The sequence below is a fragment of the Podarcis vaucheri genome, assembly GCF_965113315.1.
Source record: "Podarcis vaucheri genome assembly, chromosome: 2".
NCBI classification, from domain to species: domain Eukaryota; kingdom Metazoa; phylum Chordata; class Lepidosauria; order Squamata; family Lacertidae; genus Podarcis; species Podarcis vaucheri.
The window spans coordinates 121,200,190-121,217,244 of NC_138760.1; the positions used below are offsets into that span (position 1 = coordinate 121,200,190).

General features: G+C 44.5%; 2 protein-coding genes across 4 annotated transcripts in view; both read right to left on the minus strand.

The window, feature by feature from the left end:
- The window catches only part of LOC309523532 (uncharacterized protein), a 44,191-nt gene extending 36,552 nt beyond the window's left edge, over window positions 1-7,639 (minus strand). Inside the window, exons 1-2 of one of the 3 annotated variants that reach the window (XM_082207375.1) lie at window positions 7,247-7,639; window positions 5,226-5,376 (exon numbers count right to left, since the gene is read on the minus strand). In XM_082207375.1, coding sequence (XP_082063501.1) covers window positions 5,226-5,325 — 100 coding nt within the window. In that variant the 5' untranslated portion in view covers window positions 5,326-5,376; window positions 7,247-7,639. Of the gene's footprint in view, window positions 1-5,225; window positions 5,413-7,246 lie in introns of all 3 variants that reach the window. The other 2 variants (XM_082207374.1, XM_082207376.1) reach the window with 2 other exon arrangements.
- LOC309527528 (uncharacterized protein) overlaps window positions 1-15,791 on the minus strand; it is a gene marked incomplete at its 3' end in the record, with an annotated part of 122,173 nt that extends 106,382 nt beyond the window's left edge. The window contains exon 1 of the mRNA XM_082214354.1: window positions 15,135-15,791. The remainder of the gene's footprint in view (window positions 1-15,134) is intronic.
- Between the last annotated feature and the right edge of the window lie 1,264 nt (window positions 15,792-17,055).

A 17,055-nucleotide genomic window follows, 5' to 3' on the forward strand; every position in this document is an offset into this window, starting at 1 on the left:
CATCCTGAAGCAAAGTTCTTAACCTGAAGCACTATTTCTGGGTGAGCAGAGTCTGTAACCTGAAGCATATGTAACCTGAAGCGTATGTAACCCGAGGTACCACAGTATTTCTCTTTTTCCAGGGAGGAAATGATCACAGGCTTGAATAGCAGTCTCTCCTATGACTAAGAAGTAAAACTTTTGTGTTACTATGCCACATGTAACTGTAAAAATATTGCAATATATTAGAACAGGCATCCCCAAACTTGGCCCTCCAGATGTTTTGGGACTACAATTCCCATCATCCCTGACCACTGATCCTGTTAGCTAGGGACATTGGGAGTTGTAGTCCCAAAACATCTGGAGGGCCAAGTTTGGGGATGCCTGTATTAGAACATAAGAAGAGCCTGTTCGATTGAGCAAAGGCCCCCCTAGTCCAGCATCCTGTTCTCACAGTGGTCAACTAAATGCCTGCAGTAAACCAGCAAGCAGGATTTGAGTACAAGAGCCCCCTGCCTGCCTGTGCTTTCAGTCTAATCCTCTTTTTCAAGCTATCCAAGTTGTTGGCCATCACTCCTGTAGGATGGAAGTCCATAGAAATCCATTTAGACTATTGCTCATATCTTGGGCAATAGAATAAAAGGTGTTTTAGCAGAAAAAATTCATCACAAGCAGGCCTACTTTCTACCAGGACGTCAGATGAAGGAGAATATAAGGAATATAATTGATATTATTGAATATTTGAAAGTAAGAAATGAGAAAAAGTGGCCTTAATGTTTATAGATGCTGAAAAGGCTTTTGATAATGTTTCATGGGCTTTTATGAAAAATATAAAAGAAAAAATGAATTATGGGGAAGCAATTTATTTTTACCAACAGTCTATGCTGATTGATAATAAGGTTATAACAGAAAAGTGTAAAATAATGAAGGGGACAAGACAAGGATACCCTATCACCATTATTATTTATTTTGGTATTAGAGGCCCTGGCGAGAGAGAAAAAGTGGAGAAATTAATTACAGGAATAACAGTAGAAAATAAAGCATATAAATTAAAAGCTTTTACAGTAATTGTAATTATAGTGGATCCCAAAAATACTCCACCGAAGGTGGTAGAAAAGATACAGGACTTCGGGCAGGCCGGAGGCTTTAAACTAAACAAGAATAAGACTAAGTTTTTGGTAAAAAACACAATGGAGGAAGATCAAAAGGAATTACAACAGAAAACAGAGTTAGTTATACATAACAAAGTCAAATACTGAGGTATTTGTTTGACAGCTAAGAATATTAATATTTTTAAAGACAATTACAAGAATGAGTGGAAAGAAATAAAAAGAGCTTTAGAGATATGGGGAAGAATGAATTTATCATTTTGGGGAAGAATATCAGTAATAAAAATGAATGTATTGCCAAAAATGTTATTTTTATTCCAATCAGTCCTGGCAATAGGCAACGCAGGATGCTTTGAAAAATGGCAAGAAGATATATCTAGGTTTATCTGACAAGGGACGAAATCAAGTATAAAAAATAAATTATTAACAGATGTAAGAGAGAGAGAGGAGGTTTCGCCCTGCCGGATTTGAAACTTGTCAGGGAACTGCCATTGGAGCTAGAGGCGGAGGCAAGGCTCCCAAGCGATGCTGGAGAAGGGCCCAGCAGGGAGAGAGGCAGCTCATCGGCTGGGGAAGGAAATCAGCGTAACACCAGGGATAAAGGGGGGCAGATGGGGGAATCGGCGAGGGGGCTCCAGGACTCCTCGCCAGAGACCAGCGGGGAGAGAACAGGTCCTCCGCTGCCCACACCCACCCTGCGCAGAAGACTTCCGTGCAGGGAGAGTAGGCGGAGACTTGGCGTCAAAGAACTTCTTTGCTGGAAGAGGTTCAAGAAACGCCCATTGACGGATTCTGCTAGCGACTGAAACAGCCACGAAGTGAAGGGCTGTCCAGACAGAAAAGGTTTAACCAGGCAACCTAGCCAGGAGTGGCGGCAACTTACACACGAGCAACCCCTATAACCATTACAAAACTTTATTATGAAGCATCCTGTATCTGCTAGAACCGGGAATGGAAAACACAGATACTGTATTTTAGATCTGGAAGAACACAAATAATGGATAGCATGCATATTTATGGTAGGAAAAGGCCAAGGTGTTTAGAGCTTTTAAGAATCATATAGTAAGAAAACCAATTTGTAGGGTATGGGAGAAGTATAAAAATTTGCTTGAGTAAAAAATACCCTGGTGGCTTTCCCCCTTGGAAGTAATATCTCTGGGGGAAAAATGAATATGAGAAGTTATCAGCCGACTTATAGAAAGCTGTTAACTGAAGTTGAAAACCAACTGAAATTAAAAGATTTTGAAGAGATAAGGGAAGCTTTAACTGACTGGTTACAGTACTATCAACTAAACGATATCTTTAAGGTAGACAAAAAGAAAGGTTTTAGTTAAGAGACATCACATTTCAAAAAAAACTCTTAGGAAGTAACATAAAAAGATCTGTCTAAAATGTGTAACTTGCTCCTAGAACGGTATACAAAGGATGAACAGGTCAAATCAGTTATGACGAAATGGGAAAGGGACTTAGGACATAACATACAAATCGCAGATTGGGAGAGGCTTTGGAAAACAGATCTGAAATTCACAGCTTGCTGTACATTGAAAGAAAACTACATGAAAATGATATACTGGTGGTATTTGACTCCTAGTAAGTTATCTAAAATGTATAGAGAAAGTTCAAATATCTGAGGGAAGTGTAAAGAGGAAGTGGGTACCGTTTGCTATATGTGGTGGTCATGTAAGATAACAGTATCATTTTGGGAAATGGTATATAATGAAAAAGTAGAGACATCACCTTGCCAACAAAGGCCCATACAGTAAAAGCTATGGTTTTCTCAGTAGTGATGTATGGAAGTGAAAGCTGGACCATAAAGAAAGCTGATCACCGAAGAATTGATGCCTTTAGATTATGGTGCTGGAGGAGACTCTTGAGAGTCCCATGGACTGAAAGAAGATCAAACCTATCCATTCTTAAGGAAATCAGCCCTGAGTGCTCACTGGAAGGACAGATCCTGAAGCTGAGGCTCCAATACTTTGGCCACCTCATGAGAAGAGAAGACTCCCTGGAAAAGACCCTAATGTTGGGAAAGATGGGGGCCCAAGGAGAAGGGGACGACAGAGGATGAGATGGTTGGATAGTGTTCGCGAAACTACCAGCATGAGTTTGACGAAACTGCGGGAAGCAGTGGAAGACAGAAGTGCCTGGCGTGCTCTGGTCCATGGGGTCATGAAAAGTTGGACACGACTAAACGGCTAAACAACAACAACAAATATAATGAATTGGGAAAAAATGTTTAAAATAATGTTTGTTAAGAATGTAGAAGCATATTTATTTGGAATTACAGGTACTGAGATCGCAAAAGACCAGGAAAAACTATGTATGCGACAACAGCTGCACAGATGTTATTATCCCAACGATGGAAAGATGCAATAATCCCAACTAGAAGAAGAAGAAGAAGAAGAGTTTGGATTTGATATCCCGCCTTTCACTCCCCTTCAGGAGTCTCAAAGCGGCTAACATTCTCCTTTCCCTTCCTCCCCCACAACAAACACTCTGTGAGGTGAGTGGGGCTGAGAGACTTCACAGAAGTGTGACTGGCCCAAGGTCACCCAGCAGCTGCATGTGGAGGAGCGGAGACTCAAACCCGGTTCCCCAGATTACGAGACTACCGCTCTTAACCACTACACCACACTGGCTCTCAGTGGGGAAGAATGGCAAGCCAAACTGCTGGACTCTGCCGAAATGGCAAAATTAGCCGCGAGACTCGGGAATCAAGAAAACAAGGACTTTAAAAAAGAATGGGGAAATTTTATAATTTACCTATGAGATTACTGCACGCAAATCAAAAAGTTAGCTGGACTTTAAGAATCACTTGTAAATAGGTTTATGGACAATTTAGATAAATGAAAACTGTGGAGAATGTATCTATACACTAGTACATTGTGTTACGTAACCCTCTGGTATTTTTCCAGGTTTTGTTGCTCCCATGCGTAGAAACACTCTATTGCGCCGCGTGCGTGTACAGAAGCGGTCCTCTGGTTTGCAAAAAACTCGGGATCTGTCTGGGGCTCCTTAACGGATCCCGTTTGCAAACGGAGGTACCACTATATGTAGTTTTGGAAAAATTAATATAAGGACCCATGAAAGGGATGGAGCGAAGTCATGTGATTCAGAGAATCTCATGAAATGATTAGAAAAATGTCTTTGATATAAACTTGTATTTGTAAAAAACAATAAAAATATTTCAAAAAAAGAGGGAAGTCCATAGATTGACTATGCTTCTGTTGATTCATCATTTGCAAACCCAGAAGTAGGTGCTCCTGTTTTTGAAGTTTGCCTCGGAAACCGAACGTGCTCCTGAGCTTCCATTTGTACTGATGCACAGTAACTTTAGGTGCCCCCCATCCTATTTAAGGCTTTTTTTCATTCCGTTTTACCCTTGAGCAGCTAATTTAAGTTGTCTCCATCGTAATCAAGGCCATTTGTTCCCTTGCACAGCTAATTTAAGCTCCTCCGCCCCCATCAATATTCAAGCCATTCCTGGCTGCAGTGTTCTGAGGTGACATTTGCTGCTTTAGTTTTTTCCTATTTTTTGTGTTTTTGTGGCTTTTTCATTTTTGACTGAGGCTTGGTTTTGTTTTATGATTGATTTATAGATTGACTGTGGAAAGGCATAAAAGCCCCCCATTTAATCAATGACTATAATCAGTGCAGGTACAAAAAAAATTAATTTTAATTTTTTTCATCTACAATGCCGTCTTATTTATTTTATGGTACAGAACATTGATTATTGCTTTCTTTTTATGGATCAATGGTCTTTTTAGATAGTAAAATTCATGTTACATTGCTGTTTTAGGGGTTGTTTTTAAAAGTCTGGAATGGATTAATGCATTACTTTCTATGGGAAAACATGCCTTGGTTTAGGAACGCTTTGGTTTTGGAAGACTTCTGGAACAATTAAGTTTGAGTCCCAAGGTACCACTGTAACTCCTAAGATTTAAAATCCTGGAGGAAGAAAGTCTGCCCCCACTACTTTATGAAAGGGATTCAAGAAACAAAGAGCTGCTTTGGAGAAGGCCTCACCCCTTCCTTCTTCCTGTCAGGAACGTCCTTCCATTTGTCTCATCTTTTCCTCTTTCTCCCTCCACCATCCATCTATCCCTCTCCCCATCTCCTCTCTCCCCTGGAACTCACCAGATTTCTCCAAGGGTCCTGGGAGGGAATGCTCAGAGGTTGTGGGGAGGGATGCGGGAGACAGCCTGACCAGGTCAACCGTCCATCTTCCTCCTTCCATCCTGGCCAGGGTTGCAGGTTCAGTCTCAGCTAGGTTTGCAGGTTCAGCTTCCTGAGGAGCGCAGAAGCCAGAGCAAGTTGCAGCTTCCTGGGAGGGAGGGAAGAAGAAGCCAAGGGAGTCTGAGAGGCCCTGCCGGGATTCTCCTGCCCAAGACATTCTGCTGCCCCTGGAGAAACCCCAACTGGATACCCCCTTCCCAAGATCCTCCACCCATTTTCAAACACCCTTGCAAATTCCTTTCACCTGCCTGTCCCACCTCCCTTCCTAAGGCTGGCATGGTATGCACATTAGTGGCCTGAGAGTAGATCCCTTGGAACTTAAGAGTTCATCTGCAAAGGACTGCTCTGAATACATGGGTGGCCCTTGCATGGAGAAGAAGGAAGCCCCTTGCTTGCATCTGGACCCCCTCGGAGAGGCGGGGGATCCGCCCACTGCTCCCTCTGCCCTCGCTGCCCCCTCCTCTGCCCTCCTGCCCTGCAAACACCCTTTGCTCTTGTTGCTCAGGGGAGAGAGGTGGCTTGTGGAAGGAGCCTTCAAACCCATCCGTTTCCTCCTCTGCTCCCCCTCCTGTCCTTTTGGGAAACAGGAGCTTTGGTCAGGAGTAAACAACTTAGACGGCAAGTTCACAAGATAAGCACTTTGGAGCACTGCTCCTTAAAGAGCAGATTCCTTAAAGAGGGCATTTCTTGAAAAATCAAAGGCCAAACTGGAAGACCTCCGATGGCAGCCCTGTACAGTCGTATGTCAGGCTACATACGCTTCAGGTTACAGACTCCGCAAACCCAGAAATAGAGCTTCAGGTTAAGAACTTTACTTCAGGATGAGAACAGAAATCATGCTCCAGCGGCGCGGCAGCAGCAGGAGGCCCAGTTAGTTAAAGTGGTGCTTCAGGTTAAGGAGAGTTTCAGGTTAAGTACGGACTAAGTACTTAAGGAATTAAGTACTTAACCTGAGGTACCACTGTACAGGGAAGTTTTTGATGTTTTAATGTTTTTATTTTGTTGGAAGCCGCCCAGAGTGGCTGAGGCAACACAGTCAGATAGACAGGCTGCAAGTAATGAATTAATAATAAAATAATAATAATAATAATAATATTCCATTCTAAGCATGTCCTGCTATACATTGCTGGTCAGAGACTCTGTCTCAACCTCCCCCTTGAACGCAAGAGGGCTTCCTATTTTTACTGCTGTTCTTTACATTTCTATACTGCCCTTCCTCCAAAGATCACAGGGCAGCTTACAAGAGAAAAAACACAGAGATGCGTAGCAGAGTAAGAAATAAAAACGACAACCCTCCCGCCCCCCCCCCATGCAGTTGTGAAGTCCATAGATTGTTTAATGAGCCAAACCCCTGGGAGAAGAGCAATGCTTTGGCCTGGTGCCTAAAGATAAGGAAGGACACTGAGGTCCTCCTACGAGGTTCTTCTGCCAGTTCTCTCACTGCGAGAAGTGAAGTTTCAGGGCAGGCAGAGGGAGTTCTAGGTAATGGCGCCCTCACTTCCAGCGTCAAAGGGATAAAGAACTACAGAACCTTTAGAAGACATATGGAGGCAGCCTTGTATTGGGAAGTTTTTAACATTTGACATTTTATAGATGTTGTTAGCTGCCCAGAGAGGCTGGTGAAACCTAGCCAGATGGTCGGGATATAAATATCAAAATTATTATTGTTATTATTATTATTATTATAATTGCAAACCTGGCCAGCAATGCCCACTCCTCTCCCCTCTCCTGCCTCCTTCCCTGCAACTCCCTTTCCACCAGATCCCTGCAGGAGGAAGCTTCTCCCCCCCTTCCCCTTCAAGGCCCCCTTTAAGGAAACAGCTCCCTTTCCTCCCTTCTCTCCTCCCCGTCCCGGGGCTTCTCATCCTGGACCCCCTCGCAAAGCCCCTTCCCTCCTTCCCCGCCATTGGCTTTGGACTCACCCGAAATCCCGGGCAGCGGGGGCGGGAATGGGAGCCCCTCGTGAGAGGTAGGCAGTGATGGCGCTTAATTAGGAGGCTTGATTAGGAAGCAGCCCCTCCTCCGCCTCCGCAGGATGCAGCCCCCCTTCCCGCCTCCTCCCCTCCCTCCTTCCTTTCCAAGCCCCAATATTATCTCTGCTGGTGAAGCCGGAAGTGGAAGCAACTCAGAGGAAGAAGGAGAAGTTTCTCCCCACGTTCAGCCTCTTGTCTGTTATTTGATAATTGGGGGAAGGAAAACCTTGCAGCACCCAACCAATGGGGAGAGGAGGGAGGGAACGTGTGCATGGGGAATATAAGCTCATTCCTTGCCCCAGCTGGACTGTGCCTGCTTTGGACTCCCGCTTTTGCAAGAACCTATTGTCCTCAATGAACTCTTTACTGCTTCACCAATTTTGTTCAGATGGTATTTTAAGGAACGGCACTGTGGAGAGATACTTAGGATGGATTGTGTTTTGGCTTGTGTTAATTTATTTATATTTCTTGTCAAAGCGATAAACAACTACCTGACATTCAGAAGACATCTGAAGGCAGCCCTGTTCAGGGAAGTTTTTAATATGTGACATTTTAGTGTATTTTTCATCTTTGTTGGAAGCCACCCAGAGTGGCTGGGGGAACCCAGCCAGATGGGCGGGGTACAAATAATAAATTATTATTATTATTATTATTATTATTATTATTATTATTATTATTATTATTTTATTTATTTATTTATTTATTGAATAAAATTTATTTTTAAAAACCTGCAGAGGGGTTTCCCCAAGCAAACAAAAAGAACACCACAGCAGTAAAATCAAGAAAAATTTACAACCCTACTTTAAAACATACAAAAGCTAAAATATTAAAATTACTTCCACTTCCTAACTATCTGGGTAAGGTAAAGGTAAAGGGACCCCTGACCGTTGTGGGCGACTCTGGGGTTGCTGTGCTCATCTCGCTTTATTGGCTGAGGGAGCCGGCGTACAGCTTCCGGGTCATGTGGCCAGCATGACTAAGCCGCTTCTGGCAAACCAGAGCAGCGCACGGAAACGCCATTTACCTTTCCGCCGGAGTGGTACCTATTTATCTACTTGCACTTTGACGTGCTTTTGAACTGCTAGGTTGGACCTCCGGAACGAATTAAGTACTTAACCCGAGGTACCACTGTATCCCCATTGGGATGGTGGCGCTAGGGCTCTGGGACCACCCTCCCCAAAATATTTACTTGCCTTCAATGTATTGTTACCACTGTTATTTTATAGTATAGATCATTTTTAAATTAAGCACTTTCTCTAAAATTAAAACGGCAGAAGTAATCAGTAGCATGGATATCAAAGGAAAGGCAAGAGAATGGTCCCTAATAGATACAAGGGAGACACAGGTACACAAGCACACAGAAGTAAATAACCCAAGAGTGGCTTCATTGAGTTGTTAAGTGTTATGTTGTTAAAGGTACCCCTGCCCGTACGGGCCAGTCTTGCCAGACTCTAGGGTTGTGCGCCCATCTCACTCAAGAGGCCGTGGGCCAGCGCTGTCCGAAGACACTTCCGGGTCACGTGGCCAGCGTGACATCGCTGCTCTGGCGAACCAGAGCCGCACACGGAAACGCCGTTTACCTTCCCGCTGGTAAGCGGTCCCTATTTATCTACTTGCACCCGGGGGTGCTTTCGAACTGCTAGGTTGGCAGGCGCTGGGACCGAACGACGGGAGCGCACCCCGCCGCAGGGATTCGAACCGCCGACCTTTCGATTGGCAAGCCCTAGGCGCTGAGGCTTTTACCCACAGCGCCACCTGCGTCCCCCACAGCGCCACCTGCGTCCCGTTATGTTGTTAAGTGAAGCTAAATCCCCACTGCAGCCTTGACAGAGTAAATGAGGCACATTCATTTTATGTTACACGGATGAGATCATTTTAATGTGGTAATCCCATCCTGAGAATTTCTGCGAAGGTTGGTGAAAAATTTCATTCCCAAAATTACTGCAACATTTTCTTCAGAAGACATTTCCCCTGTATCACTGAAAGTGCACGCAAGCGCATGCGCGCGCACACACACACACACACACATATATATATATATACACACATCCCCACTTTTTTTGCACAATTTGAATTACTTGAAAGCCATTCTGAGAATCTGTATAAATACTTGGTCATTAGAAATAACATAAAACAAATGCCAACACACCATGAAAACTGTGCACAAAAGCATGGTTTTATAAACTTTGTCACCAGCCTTGGGGAGAGGGGTGGGAATGTAGTTTGCTGTGCTTAGCCTTGTAATGGGAGACTGAAAGGGCTTTAATATTTTTTTTTAAGTCTTATGTCTAGGAATATTTTTTTGCAAAAGCAACAGACTGGTTGTCAAAAGTGTGAACTTCGTTAATGGACCCTATTTAAAGGAATTGGTCAGTTAGCCACAGAATTGCTTTTCTTTTCTTCTTCTTTTAATTACACAACTGCTTTGGGGGGTGGAAGTGTGGTCAAGCACACAGCATCCTGGAACTATGAACCAGCCATCACCAGGATCCTTTGAGTGTCTGTCAGCAAAAGCAATAAATGCAATAATATTAGCAAAGCTTTAAAACCCTGTAGGTGAAAAGCAGGTCCGAGAAAATCACAGAGGGTCACTTGTGTAGATCGGCATGAAGCAAGCCATGTGAGCTAAATATTAACTGTGCATATTGCATTGATCAGATGCATCAATCAAAATAAGCTCCCACCCCCTCCTCCCCGCCCCCTTGCAGGAATCAAGATAATTCAAGGTTACGGCTTCTGTTTTTCCCTGGTTCTGCTCTGCTTCGCAGCAATCATGCATATTCAATATTGAGAAGCTTATGGCGCCCCCCGCCACTCCCAAGCGTACCCCAAGCCTCGGGGGAAGGGGGAGAGCTGCGCTCGTCCTCTCCCCTGCCTGCCTCCTCCAGCTCAGTGCGGGCGGCGCAGCAAATGTCACCCCTGTCAGGATGACACCCGGGGCAGGCCGAACCCACCACACTCACCTTGGTATGTCTCTGACCCCTGGATGTGCACTCCATTGTCTCTTGAGACATGTGGATATCAAACAAGGGTAGTTTGTATACACGCTCACACACCCCTCTGTATCCAGGCAAGAAAGAGGCCATATCGGAGTTCAAGGCCAAATCCCAGCCAGGCAAGAGCACTCAAGGAGAGCACAAAGCGTGGCCTGAGGAGAGTTCAGGGGTCCAGATTGAGAGACCTGGAGGGCCACATATGTTTCCCCATCCCTGCTCTACATCACCCAGGATGAATAGCGCCTTTGGGGAGAAGTCCATTTGGCTCCATCTCTCCCAAATCCCTTTTTGTGACTTTGGGCAAGTTGTGTGGCTTGGCCGGGTTACAAAGCCTAACAGTGTAGCAAGATTTCAATATATCCTAGTAGGTGCCCATTCTCTCCTCTCTCTCTCCCCATCCTCCTTTGCCTTCCCATGCCTTTTTTAAAAAATGTGGTATTTGGTACAACTCTGCTTTTCTTTGAAAACAAACCGGGGGGGGGGGGGCATGCCATTTTCCTGGAAATGGTGCGAGACAGGGAGCTGAAAATCAGATGAATTGTACCTCTCAGGTGTAAATATTTATCAATCAATAAATGAGAATAAAACATACTGGGAACACGGAACTTGCACGGATTACGAAATTCTGGACAGTATGGTGGTGGAGTTGACCCTTTCAAGCAAGTCTAGATAGATGGGAATAAAACCCCAGAGATCTGACCTCAGCCTTGCAAATTGTTGAAATATCTGCCCATCACCGTTACCAGCTACTGGGGAGCTCGTGGTGGTGTAGTGGTTAGAGTGGTGTCTCTCAAACTTGGGTCTCTGGCTGTTAAAAGGTAAAGGGACCCCTGACCATTAGGTCCAGTCGTGACCGACTCTGGGGTTGTGGCGCTCATCTCGCTTTATTGGCCGAGGGAGCCGGCGTACAGCTTCCGGGTCATGTGGCCAGCATGACTAAGCCGCTTCTGGCGAACCAGAGCAGCGCACGGAAACGCTGTTTACCTTCCTGCCAGAGCGGTACCTATTTATCTACTTGCACTTTGACAAACCTAGACAGCATCTTAAAAAGTAGAGACATCACCTTGCCAACAAAGGTCCATATAGTAAAAGCTATGGTTTTCTCAGTAGTGATGTATGGAAGTGAAAGCTGGACCATAAAGAAGGCTGATCGCTGAAGAATGGATGCTTTTGAATTATGGTGCTGGAGGAGACTCTTGAGAGTCCCATGGATTGCAAGAAGATCAAACCTCTCCATTCTGAAGGAAATCAGCCCTGAGTGCGCACTGGAAGGACAGATTGTGAAGCTGAGGCTCCAATACTTTGGCCACCTCATGAGCAGAGAAGACTCCCTGGAAAAGACCCTGATGTTGGGAAAGATGGAGGGCACAAGAAGAAGGGGGCGACAGAGGATGAGATGGTTGGACAGTGTTCTCGAAGCTACCAGCATGAGTTTGACCAAACTGCAGGAGGCAGTGGAAGATAGGAGTGCCTGGCGTGCTCTGGTCCATGGGGTAACGAAGAGTTGGACACGACTAAACGACTAAACAACAACAAAGAATTCTGACTTTTCTCATAATGAATTGCTTTCTCAGTGGAAACACTTCTTGCCAGTTATTATGATGGACCACTTTAGTTGCATCTTTCCCCCTCCTTTTGCCACCTCTCAGCTTTGGAGAAGTGAAATGTTATCATTTGTCCACATGGTGGTGCTGTTGACTTTATCGGTCAACACAGAGGCTTTGTAAAGAATTATAGCCTGTCCTTGAAAAGCCTCATGATAAAATAAAATAGAAATGTCTTATGATCTTTGGTTGGTTGCTGATGGTTTGAACTTTGGCCTGAATCTTTCTCTCGTCCTCTCATCCTCTTTTGCTTCTGCGGCCGTGAATATTTCTAGAAAGTTTCACGTATTCCCAACTGTCCCTTTCTTCTTATCTTATTTTAAATGGAATGAATCTGATTTTTTTCAATTTCTGCCTTCTTTGCAGGATCTGTTGGGAAGAGCAGTGTCTTCTGCTCCACAGAATGTCTTTGTAATTGGTATGCTAAAAAGCAGATCACTTAATCATTTTTTTAAAAAAGACATAACTTTTTTAAAAAAGAAAAATGTTGTTCATTTAACCAATGAGTGTGAGATGCAGAAAGACTCTCAACAGCCGTGTGAGGTAGGCTGAGACACGGTGAATTGGCCAACAGCAAACCACGTAATTTCACCACCATTCTCTCCGTGATTCCAGTTCTCCTTTTCCCGCAAGTTTCCTTTTCCTTTGCTGCTCTGATAAGTGTGTTGTGGGTGTCCATGTAACTGTTCCACTTTCCTCTGTCAGGAAAATCCTGTCAGAAACCTGCAGAGCAAATACACACAGGTCCTTTTCCAAATCAAACGGTGAATGCCAGGGCAGCAGAGCTGCGGTGGAGAGACGAGGAATGAGTGAACCTCTTTTTCTTTTTAAACAATGCAAGATGTTTTCTGACAAAGTTTTAATAAAGCGGGTTTGAACATTTGTACACCTTTTCTGTCCTTCCTGGGTGTGTAGGGGGGGTGAGGAGGGTGTAAGAACAGGAGGAGAGCCTTACTGGACCAGCCAAAGTCTGGGGAACCTGAGGGCCACATTGCCTTATAAGCAAACTTTCAAGGGCCATATACCAACAGAGGCAAAAGTGGGAGGAGCAACAGTAGACAAGTTTCTTTGGACAGTAGACAAGTTTCTGAACACACACCTTTCTGACGTCCATCCAAGGGCATTGCCAGAGTTCAAAGTTATAGTCCAGTTGCAACCATTCCTAACAACGTGCGACGATCATCTGGGGCAATCCAGTCAGGTAGGTGGCATATAAATAATAACATTATTATTAATAATAATATGTACACAGTAGGAGTTTTTGCCTGCCACTTTTCCACTCGTTGAAATTCTCTGATATCCCTGGCCCTGCTCAGAGTAGACCTGCTGCAATTAACATGCACAGCCAACAGGCTCATTCATTTCAATGTTTATACTCTGTGAAGAGGTAGCATTGAATAACACATTTTTATTATCTTCCTTCATGGATCACTGCCTTGCCGTGGCGAAGGGGCTTGGATAATTCAGAGAAGCTATGAACTATGCCAAGCAGGGCCACCCAAGATGGACAGGTCATAGTGGAGAGTTTTGACCAAACGTGATCCACCTGGAGCAGGAACCGGCAAGCCACTCCAGTATCCCTGCCAAGAAAACTCCATGGACAAAGACAACAGGCATATAAAAGTTATGACGCTGGAAGATGAGCCCCTCAAGTCGGAAGGCGTCCAACATGCTACTGAGGAAGAGCGGAGGACAAGTATAAGTAGATTCAGAGCTGATGAAGCGGCTGGGCCAAAGCCGAAAGGTCGCTCAGTTGCGGATATGCCTGGAAGCGAAAGGAAAGTCCAATGCTGTAAAGAAAAATATTGCATAGGAACCTGGAATGTAAGAACCATGAACCTGGGTAAGCTGATGTGGTCAAAAATGAGATGGCAATCATAAATATTGAGATCCTGGGCATCAGTGAACTAAAATCGATGGAAATGGGTGAATTCAGTTCAGATGACCATCATATCTACTACTGTGGACAAGAATCCTGGCATAGAAGAAATGGAGTGGCCCTCAAAGTCAACAAGAGAGTGGTGAAAGCTGTACTGGGATGCAATCTCAAAAATGATAGAATGATCTCGATACGAATCCAAGGCAGACCTTTTAACATCACAGGAATCCAGGTTTATGCACCAACTACCGGTGCTGAAGAAACTGAAACTGACCAATCTGACCAACTGTCAAAACTGTCATCTTGAAAGGGTGGTGGCTTTAGGCTTTCTCTGAATGACAGAGAATGTGACAACAAAAGGATGTGATAATGGCTCTTCAAGAGTTGCATAGCCTAAGGCCAATGGAGGCTGAAATGAAGGCTGTCCGGGGGGGGGGCAGTTTGAACTTTTAGACTTATCTTTTATTTCTAAGATGCTGAGCCTGCGCTGGACAGCACCAGATATTGTATGGATACATTTTTGGATGTATCATTTGATGTTTCTGTTTTGTTTTGAAGAGTTCTGCAAGTAAAAGTTTGAAGAAAAAATAAAAAAGAAATTGACCAATTCTATGAAGACTTACAACACCTTCTAGAAATGACACTAAAGAAGGATATTCTTCTCATTATATTGGACTGGAATGCTAAACTAGGGAGTCAAGAGATAAAAGGAACAACTGGCAAGTTTGGCCTTGGAGTTCAAAACGAAGCAGGGCAAAGGCTAATAGAGTTCTGCCAAGAGAACAAGCTGGTCATCACAAACACTCTTTTCCAACAACACAAGAGACGACTCTACACATGGACATCACCAGATGGGCAGTACCAAAATCAGATTGATTATATTCTCTGCAGCCAAAGATGGAGAAGCTCTATACAGTCAGCAAAAACAAGACCTGGAGCTGACTGTGGCTCAGATCATCATCTTCTTATAGCAAAATTCAAGCTTAAACTGAAGAAAGTAGGAAAAACCACTGGGCTGGTAAGATACAATCTAAATCAAATCCCTTATGAATACACAGTGGAAATGAGGAACAGGTTTAAGGATTTAGATTTGATGGACAGAGTGCCTGAAGAACTATGGGTGGAGGCTCGTAACATTATACAGGAGGCAGCAACGAAAACCATCCCAATGGAAAAAGAAATGCAAGAAAGCAAAGTGGCTGTCCAATGAGGCCTTACAAATAGCGGAGGAGAGAAGGCAAGCAAAATGCGAGGAAGATAGTGAAGGATATAGGAAACTGAATACAGATTTCCAAAAAATAGCAAGGAGAGACAAGAAGGCCTGCTTAAATGAGCAATGCAAAGAAATAGAGGAAAACAATAGAATGGGAAAAACTAGAGAGCTGTTCAAGAAAATTGGAGATATGAAAAGAACATTTCGTACAAAGATTACCATAATAAAGGACAAAAGTGGTAAGGACCTAACAGAAGCAGAAGACATCAAGAAGAGGTGGCAAGAATACACAGAGGAATTATACCAGAAAGATATGGATGTCTCGTACACCCCAGGTAGTGGGGTTGCTGACCTTGAGCCAGACATCCTGGAGAGTGAAGTCAAATGGGCCTTAGAAAGCACTGCAAATAACAAGGCCAGTGGAAGTGATGGTATTCCAGCTGAACTGTTTAAAATTTTAAAAGATGATGCTGTTAAGGTGCTACACTCAATATGCCAGCAAGTTTGGAAAACTCAGCAGCGGCCAGAGGATTGGAGAAGATCAGTCTATATCCCAATCTCAAAGAAGGGCAATACCAATTCATCTCGAGAGAGAACGGAGTGTACCTCCAGGGGTGAAGTCAAACCAGTGTGTTATCAGCACCAAAGTGTCCTCCCTGGGGCTCAAGCCTGGGCAGCAGGCATGGAGGTCATGGGCTGCCCAGTTGACAAGACCCATCAGCTGCCCTCACCTGGTTAAGCTGGCCAATCAAAGCCATTTCCCGGAGTGTGGCCACTGTTGCATGCTAACAGCTTCTAGGAGCCACAGGTGAGAGAGCTAAGTGCAGGGTGGGGGTCAAAGGTGGGCAAACTACCCCAGAATGATGTGTCTCCCTTAACACCCCATATGCCCCACAAGTATTTTAACAGATAACAGACGTTTTGAGGTCAGTGTGCCGTCCCCCACTCCCACATTAAGCCCCCACACCAAGCGTCAGGGTGTGAAAAAGCCACACTCCTGCCTGGCATTTTCTATACTTAGAGCCATGAGTCAGAGCGATAAGTGGTGTTTCTGAAGAGATAACCCTCTGTTGCCCTGGCCAAGGGCGATGGCTGGGGGCCCTGGCGAAACTGCCAGGTGCCCAAAATGCCAGAAAGTGTTTGTTTTCTTTGACGAATGGCTGTCTGTGCTGAAGATAACGAATCGCTTCATCGTTTTTATCTGCTTTTTTGTTTGTTTGTTCTGAAGGAGAAATTGTATCATTCATCTGGTCACGATAACTCGAGAACAAATTGGTCAATCTGTACAGTACAAGTTTGGGACCGTACAGCACCGAGGAAGAGCTGATTAGATTGAGCTGATTTGGCGGGAAAGATAAGAAGGGAAGTCCAGGAGAGTGTGGGTAATGGGCAGATCAGCTGGTAAAGCCTGAGACCCTCAATCTCAGGGTTGTCGGTTTGAGCCCCATGTTGGGCAAAGGATTCTTGCATTGCAGGGGGTTGGACTAGATGGTCCTTGTTATGTACTGAAGTTCTCACCCTGGGCCAGCAAGGGAATACTGTAGATAGTTATGCAAATGAAGGGTCGAAAGTGACGTTCAGTGATTGGATAGTTTGTATGCAAATGAAGGATCAAAAGTGACGTTCAGTGATTGGATAGTTTTAGAAAGTTGTTACAGTAACAAGGTACTGGAGCTCTATATAGAATCATAGAATCATAGAATCATAGAGTTGGAAGAGACCACAAGGGCCATCGAGTCCAACCCCCTGCCAAGCAGGAAACACCATCAGAGCACTCCTGACATATGGTTGTCAAGCCTCTGCTTAAAGACCTCCAAAGTAGGAGACTCCACCACACTCCTTGGCAGCAAATTCCACTGTCGAACAGCTCTTACTGTCAGGAAGTTCTTCCTAATGTTTAGGTGGAATCTTCTTTCTTGTAGTTTGGATCCATTGCTCCGTGTCCGCTTCTCTGGAGCAGCAGAAAACAACCTTTCTCCCTCCTCTATGTGACATCCTTTTATATATTTGAACATGGCTACCATATCACCCCTTAACCTCCTCTTCTGCAGGCTAAACATGCCCAG